At 51.6% G+C, this 7,774-nt stretch overlaps 1 protein-coding gene across 4 annotated transcripts in view; it reads left to right on the top strand.

Annotated features, from left to right (window-relative positions):
- The first annotated feature begins 521 nt into the window (after positions 1-521).
- CELF6 (CUGBP Elav-like family member 6) overlaps positions 522-7,774 on the top strand; it is a 28,326-nt gene continuing 21,073 nt past the window's right edge. For 2 of the 4 annotated variants that reach the window (XM_012555058.2, XM_012555059.2), the window contains exons 1-2: positions 826-1,087; positions 4,736-4,818. In XM_012555058.2, the coding sequence (XP_012410512.1) occupies positions 826-1,087; positions 4,736-4,818 (345 nt within the window). Of the gene's footprint in view, positions 1,088-4,735; positions 4,819-7,774 lie in introns of all 4 variants that reach the window. The other 2 variants (XM_004374718.1, XM_004374719.1) reach the window with 2 other exon arrangements.

Here is a 7,774-nt window from a genome sequence, read left to right as displayed (position 1 = left end):
CTGTTTCCTTTTCTTTCTCTTCTTACGATGCGGGAGGAGACGAACATGTTTGAGGCTCACGAGTAAAGAAGTGGTTGAAGACAACCAAGAGAGGGACTTGTGATCAAGCGGGTTGGGATCGGCTCCGAAGGATTGGCTTTGGTAGTGGGAATGGAGAAGAGGAATCCCCATCCACTCCCGCAGGAAACGCGCCTGAGATTGGAGGTGTGTGTGCCTGTGTGTGCAGGTGCGTGAGGAAGGGGTTAGCTCTGACTCCCGCAGACACCACAACGCATGACGAAGCTACTTCCCCTCACGCACGCTAGCGATCCACGGCCACGCCCGCACACACTCGACACACACACGGCATCAGAGGGTCCGGTTGCCATGGCGAGCAGGCGCGCTTGAGCCCAGCCTCTCCTCCCGTCCCCGGCCGAGCCCGGTCAACTCCAGCTCTGATTGGCCGCTGCTTCTTCATTATGCAAATCATTTGCGTAGACTCGGCTGCCAGCTACCTGACGTCACTAAGCACGGGGGCTGGAGCGAGGGGCTCGGCTCCGGGAGAGCTCCCGCGCGAGCCCAGAGAGCGCGACGCTGGGACCCCACGCCAGACCCCAGCGCCTCCCCGCCTCAGCCCGGGGCTGCCCCGCCCCAGGCCCCGCCCCTTTCCAACCCGCCCCACCATCTCTACGCCCCTCCGCCCGGACCCCGCCCCCTGTGCAGCCCCCCTCTCTCGCCGCCCGGGCCCCGCCCCCTCCCCCCCTGGCCCTCGCCACCGGTCCAGGGAGGGGACGGCGGGACAGGCGGGACCGGTGGGACCGGCGGGAGGGCGGACCGGGCGGGGACATGGCCGCTGCGCCCGGAGGGTCTGCGCCGCCCGCCGGCCCCGGCCCGCGCCTGGGTTTCAGCACCGCGGACAGCGGCGTCGGCCTGAGCGGGCTAAACCCCAGTCCTGCCGTGCCCATGAAGGACCACGACGCCATCAAGCTCTTCGTGGGGCAGATCCCGCGGGGCTTGGACGAGCAGGACCTCAAGCCGCTGTTCGAGGAGTTCGGCCGCATCTACGAGCTGACGGTGCTGAAGGACCGGCTCACCGGCCTCCACAAAGGTGCGCGGGGGCAGCCCAGCCCAGCCCAGCCCAGCCCCAATCCGATTAGAGTGCAGCCAGGCCCAAACCCCAGCCCCTGCCGCAACCCCAGCCCTGGACCTAGAGCCAGTCCAACACTAGTCCAAACCCCACCTCAGTCCAGCTTCTCTGCAGATCACAGAACCCCCAACCCAGAATTTTCTCTTCCACATCCTCCCTCTAGTCATCCGTCTGGTCCCCTAACACCTCCACTCTAGCTTCTAACTCCCTACCTGCCACCTCTCACACCCTGACAGTCGCGCCTTTCAGTTGGACCTCTCCTCTGTCCCTCTCGTCAGCTATCCCAAATCTGGAATTTGGAAACTTAGTCCACCTTCTAGATTTCTAATACCCTCAACCTTCCAAACCCTGGACCCAAGCATTCCTGAAGCCCCCATCTAGTACTACTCCACTCAGGCCTAACAAACCCCATGCCTATCTTGGATTTGTACCCTTCATTCTGGCCTCCCCAAGTCCAGCCAACCCCCAGAGTCTTCTTTTGACAAAACTGCCAACCTAAACCCCCCACAGACCCAAGCTCTCCCCTTCTTCAGACCCCAGACCTGGCTAACTCACGAAGTCCAATTCCTGTCCCAGAAGGCTCTCAGCTCTAAATGCCCGCCTTACGTTTAACAACAACCCCAATCTTCCCTACCCCTTGGCAAAATCCCAACACTCTTCCGCCTCTTCTGATTTCAGTCCAGAACTCTAATCTCAGCTGGGGACTCCTGCCACCCTGTGTCCCCTCATCTCAGGCTTTCCTTCAGCTGAACCCCCATGTCTTTCATCCTCTAATCTCCCCACTCTCATGCCTCTTCTTTGCTTCCCCTCAATCCTCTTCATGGCCTCCTGATTTCCCTCTCCCACAGGCTAGTCCTGGATCAGAGCACTGTCAGGGTGGGTCATGTGGAAAAGACAGAAGGGGGTCTTCTCCCTGCCCTTGCTAGAGAGACAGAGGCGCCACAGCCCTGTCCAGCCACACCCCTTTCTCTCTGTAGAGAGAGGGAGGAGGCTTGTTTACATGCAAAAATTCTGTCCAGGCTGGGCTGGAGTAAGATCGAGAATCACAGCCATGAGGAAGCGGCAGTGTCATATATGGGCAGGGGAAGGGGAGATGATTTGAGGAGAAGCACTTTTATCTCCCTCTTCCCACGCTGTAATTTCAAGTTTTGGGGTTAAGGGTCACCAATATCATCCATGATCTTCCTAGGAGAGGAGTGTTGGGCCCTAGGTTATAGCTAAAAGTGCATTCCTAAGGGCTGTGACCTGGAATCAGGCTGCTACCTCTTTCAACTGAGACGCCTTGTAGAGTTCCTAGGCATATGCATGTAGGAGCTTCAGGGAGATGCCCATAGAAGGGCTGGGACCAGATGGGTAGGGGTGTGTCTCCTACCCTTTGGAAGAGGTATAGTAAAGGGGTCATGAAAGGACAAGACCATACCATCCAGATTTCTTTCAATGCAGTCTGGCTGCCTACCTGTCTGTCTGTCCATCCATCTAGAGCATTTTTTTTTCTAGACAGCGATTTCAGTATGTAAGTACAAGCTAATCTTTCTGAGCCATCTGTACAATAAGGGAAGTGTATAGAATACCTTTAATTCTCATTCTTTTTATTCAAACACTCTCGAGTCTCTGAACTGTTTCTTCATCCTCTCTCACTCTTGCCATTTAGCTGTAACTCTTCCTGTTTGCTCACTTGTCTGTCCCTCAAGCCATGCTTCTCTTTCTTTCCATCCCTCCATTCCTTCATACCCTATCCCAGGTAGTGCAAACTGGGCTCAGGCACCCAGCAACTGGGCCCCTGAGCCTTTCAAATGGGCCCTTAGCCCTGCCCCTTTCTGAAGTCAGCTGATAAGGCTTGGTGATGGCAGAAGATGGATCAGGGATCGGGTGTTTGGTGATTTATCCCCAGACCAACCCATAATTCCCCAAGGCAAGGGTCACCTGTTTCTTGCAAGATGATTGGGGAGGGTCCCCAGTAAACATCTTACCCACCTTCTCCCCAGCAACAGTGACGCCTCAAAGCCAGGCTGACTCATTTTTCTTTTCATGGCTGGGTACTGAAGGAGGCAGCCACAGTGCTTTGAAAACAATCCAGCCTGCGAGTTAGGAGATTCCAAATCCTGCCTTGCCACTGATACACTCTCTGGACTTCAGTTTTCCTACTGATATGATCAGAGGTTGGCCCAGGAGTTCTCTAAGTTCCCTTTACTCAGTGAATGGCAGAGATCCGCGCACCTTAAGAAGACAGTACCGCAGAAGACACCTTAAAAATGCCACCATTTTTCTTTCTAGTCTGCTGAGGCATACGTGGAAAACTGCAACAAGTTCCTAATGGCTTCCCACAACCACTCTCTCCTCTTTCAATCCATCTCCCTCCTACACTCAAAAGATTCTTTTTTAAAACACAGGTCTTATCATGTCACTCTTTAGTGGCTCTCCATTGCTCTTAGGAGGAAGTTCAAAATCCGAACTGAGGCCTACATAGTCACTCATCCCCCATTCACTGAGCTCCAGCCACACTGGCCTTCTATCCGTTCCCCCAACACACCAAATTCTTTCTTGACTCAGAGGCTTTATATAAGCTATTCGCTCAGCCTGGAATACTTGTCTGCTCTTCTTGCTACCTGGCTAACACAGGGCTCAGTGTCTTCTTTGAGACATTCTCCAACCTTTTGGACTCAACTAGATGCCCCCACAATACATTACATAATCTGAGGGCAGGGAATTTGTCCTTCTTGTTGCCACTCTATCCCCAAGCCCATCATAAAGCCTCACCATAATAGGTCTTCAATAAATACATTCTGAATGACAGAGTGCTCAGTGACTGTTGGAAAGGAAGAGATATCCTGCTTCAGTGCCTCCTAGCAGGCTATAGGTTCTGAAGCTGAACACAGAGAGGTAGGCCTGGCTCTTTGGTTCAACCCTGCCCCACATCTGCTGGCTCTTTTAGAGGAGTCAGATTTGGGACACAATAACCCTTTAAGAGGCCCTATATTAAAGCTCTGGGAGAGTGGATAGGATTAGGGTGTCCCTGAAAGCTCCCACCTACAGGAAGCCCTTAAGCCAGCCCCATCTTCCACATCTCAAATTAATCTGTCCCCCAGCTTCAAACTTAGGAGAGAGAGGCGTTGGGAAGGAACGGTGGGACCCTAGGCTTGGCCCCCAACCCTTCTCCTCCTCATCTGCCTCCTGCCATTCTCCACTAAGTTGAGAAGGAATTGAGGCTGATTCTGTGAGACTCAGAGAGTCTGCATCCAAAGAGGAAGGGGGAGGCTGGGACTAAAGCTGAAGGCAAATCTGCTTAGTGAGGTTTGAGCCAACAGGACTTAGAGCTGGAGTGGGGAAGGGAGGGGATAGGATTGTATGAACATGTGATTGGGTGTGAGTGCACGTGTTCCCCTGGGCAGGAGGCTGGGAGCAAATGAGAGGGAGCCAGAGCCTGGGACACAGGTCCCCAGGCACACGAAATCCCTCCCTTCAGAGAAGGTGGGAGCCAGAGAAGCTTCTCAGAAGTAGTGGCCTTGTTTAAATGAGTGTGGTCTTGAGTTTGTCAACTTAATGGAGTCTCTCCTGGAAGAGAATTTGGGGGTTTCAGGAGACCCCCTGAGCCAGCCTCTTCCTCCCCAGGCTGTGCCTTCCTCACCTACTGCGCCCGGGACTCTGCTCTCAAGGCCCAGAGTGCACTGCATGAGCAGAAGACCCTGCCAGGGGTAAGTCCTCCAGGGTTGGGGATGGGTGGGAATCAGCTCAGGCTGGGAGCATGCACTGTGTGCATGCCAAGGCAGCATGTGGGGACTGGGCTGGGACCAGGAACGAGAAGCAGGGTCATCTCCCTAGGAGGGGGCTTCCCTAGGCTCTGAACAGCTATACGTCCTTTGTTGTATTCAGTCTTCTGGCTCAAAGAAAGGAGCTGAGGCCCCTTGGGCCAAATGTTTTACTCCATCTTTTAGGAGAGGCATCAGTGTCATGGGCAAAGCTAAAATTTTTCCACCTTGGCTAAAATTATGGCTTCAGGTGTCATTTGTCACTGGTGTGAACATGTATGTGAACACATAGGGTAGGGACTCTGCTGTGCTGGTATCCATCCCATTTTCTCCAATCCCAAGGTCCTTGGTGGCAATTCTCTCTGTTCCTCTCTCTGTAGTGGTTTTTTGGGGACCTTGTCTCATGAAGATTGCCTTCCTTCCACACACCCAAACACTTGGCTAAAGTTCTGGGAGACCTGATTCTGTGGTTAGCTAGTCTTGTACGTATGAATAGCATCTGGTCTGGCTTTGGCTAATGGGTAATCATTGGACAAAGTGGGACCTACTGACCACGTGGCAGGAAGAAAGTAGTGATCATTAGGCACTAACTTGGGTTCACCAAGAGCAAGTTATGCCACAAGAGCCTCGTTTCCTCTTGTCCAAGGAATAGAGTACCTAGAACAAGAAGGCTATTCAAATGCCATGAGCAGGCAAAACCTGGAGAACTATGTCCAGTTCTAGACCTCAGATTTAAGGGTGTCATTGGCATACCAAAAAGTGACCAGGATGGAGGAGGAACACAAAATATATCATGGGAAGATAGTTTGAAGGAATTGGAGATATTCAGTTGGAGAAGATAGGGTTGTGGGGCTTTAATAGGGTGGGAAAGGGCCCTGGGGGGTGCAAGTGGTTTGTTCTCAGCTGCTAACCTGAAGCTTGGCAGTTCAAACCCACCCAGCAGCGCCACGGAAGAAATGCCTGGCTATCTGTTTCCAGTAAAAATTACAGCCAAGAAAACCCTATGGAGCAGTTCTGCTCTGTAATACATGGGGTCACTGTGAGTCAAAATTAACTCTATGGCAATGGGCTTTTGGGTTTTAATAGGGAGGCATCATAACATAATCATTAAGAATACCGACTTTCAAGTCTCACAGACCTGGATTTGAATCCCAGCTCTGCCATTTACCAGTTTTGTGTCCCTAGTTATATTACTTCGCCTCTTGAGCTTCAGTTTCCTCATCTTTACAGAGTAGGTTGTACTAACATCTAGCTCATAGTGAGGCTGTAGTGAGGATTGAGGCTTATAAAGTGCCTGGCACAGAGTAAAATCTCAATAAATATTATTGTTGGGTGGGGGTGATCACCTCCAGATTCTGAAGAGATATTTCGTTTTCTACAAGTGGCCCCAGAGGGCAGGATCAGGATTAGTGAACATAAGCGACAGGCACTGATTTCAGCTCATATAAAGAAGTCATTTCTCTGAATTGGAGCCGCCTGGCAACGGGATAAGGAGCCCTGGTGGCATAGTGATTAAGCGTTCAGCTGATAACCGGAAGGTTAACAGTTCAAACCCATCACTGCTCCATGGGAAAAAGATGTGGCAGTCTGCTTCCGTAAAGATTACAGCCTTGGAAACCCTATGGGGCAGTTCTACTCTGTCCTATAGGGTTGCTATGAGTCAGAATCAACTCAACGGCAATGGATTTGTTTTAGTAATGGGATGAACTTTACCTGGAGCTGATCAAGCAGATCCTGTTAATGGAATGTCAGGTCTTACGGCCAATGCTAGTAAGTGAGGCCACTTGAGCCCCACTGTCAGGGACTCAGTGCTAAGTAACCGCGACTTATCACCCTCGCCGGTCCTCTGTATGCAGGCTCTGGGGTCAGACAGACCTCTGTGTGGCTCCAGGCCCCACCACCCACTACCTCTGTGACCTTGAGCAAGTCTTCACCTCTAAGCCTGAGTTTCCCCATCTGTAATATTGAACTCATAGGATTGTTGTAGTGCTTAAATGAGCAAAGTCATGTAAAGTGCTTAGCACAATTCTTGGCAGACAATGAGCACGCAATATGGGTAGGCTGATGGTAGTAGTAGCAGTAATAGTAACAGCAGCTTTAGTAGTAGTGGGAGAAGTTGTCATTCATTCAAACATGGGAGCAAATGACCTCTACTGCTAGAATCCAAGTCAGTGAAAAAAGCTGTGACGTTCCATGGGGGAGATGGCTCGGTAAAGGTGCAGAAACATAAGGCACGGGATGAGTGTGAAATGGGATTAGGAGTTGGAGTGTGGGAGAGAAGATCCACAGAGGGTAGGGACTGAAGAGGAATGGTAGGCTAAGGGGGTTGGATGTTATCGTGAAGGCAAATGGGAGGCACTGAACAAATTAAGATAAACTTTCAGAGAACATAGCCTCTCCTCAGCCAGCCACAGGGCCCCACAGAGGTGATAGGTACCTGGGAGGGGAGGGCTCCATGAGGATGAGGACACCTGAGGCAAAAGCTGTGAAGCCCTAGAGTACTGGGAGAATTTCTGGGACAGAAGAGAGAAATGATAATGACTAAAGTTTCTGATACCAGGCAGTGTTCCTAGCACTTTACATGTTCTAAGACATTTAATCCTCCATGATGAAGGTGTCGTTATTATCATGCCCATTTTACAAGTGAAGAAACTGAGTCCTAGAAATCAACTAACTTGCCCACAGTTACGTAGCTACTAATGGGAAGATCTTGGCTTCGAGCCCAGGTAGTCTGTCTCCAGAACTCATTCACTTAACTACCACACTGTTATGTCAGTCATGCTGGTGGCAGGCTGAGGTTTTAGGTTCTGGAGGGGATAGTGACTGGGTACATCTGCCCCTCTCCCATTCTTCTATCTGCAGTCCTCCAACGTGGCCTAGCTTCCACTGGTCTGCTAGGATT

Source organism: Trichechus manatus, unplaced genomic scaffold (assembly GCF_000243295.1).
Source record: "Trichechus manatus latirostris isolate Lorelei unplaced genomic scaffold, TriManLat1.0 scaffold00030, whole genome shotgun sequence".
Lineage (NCBI taxonomy): Eukaryota > Metazoa > Chordata > Mammalia > Sirenia > Trichechidae > Trichechus > Trichechus manatus.
The sequence above is the reverse complement of the archived record's forward strand: the minus strand, read 5'-3'. Positions and strand labels throughout refer to the sequence as shown.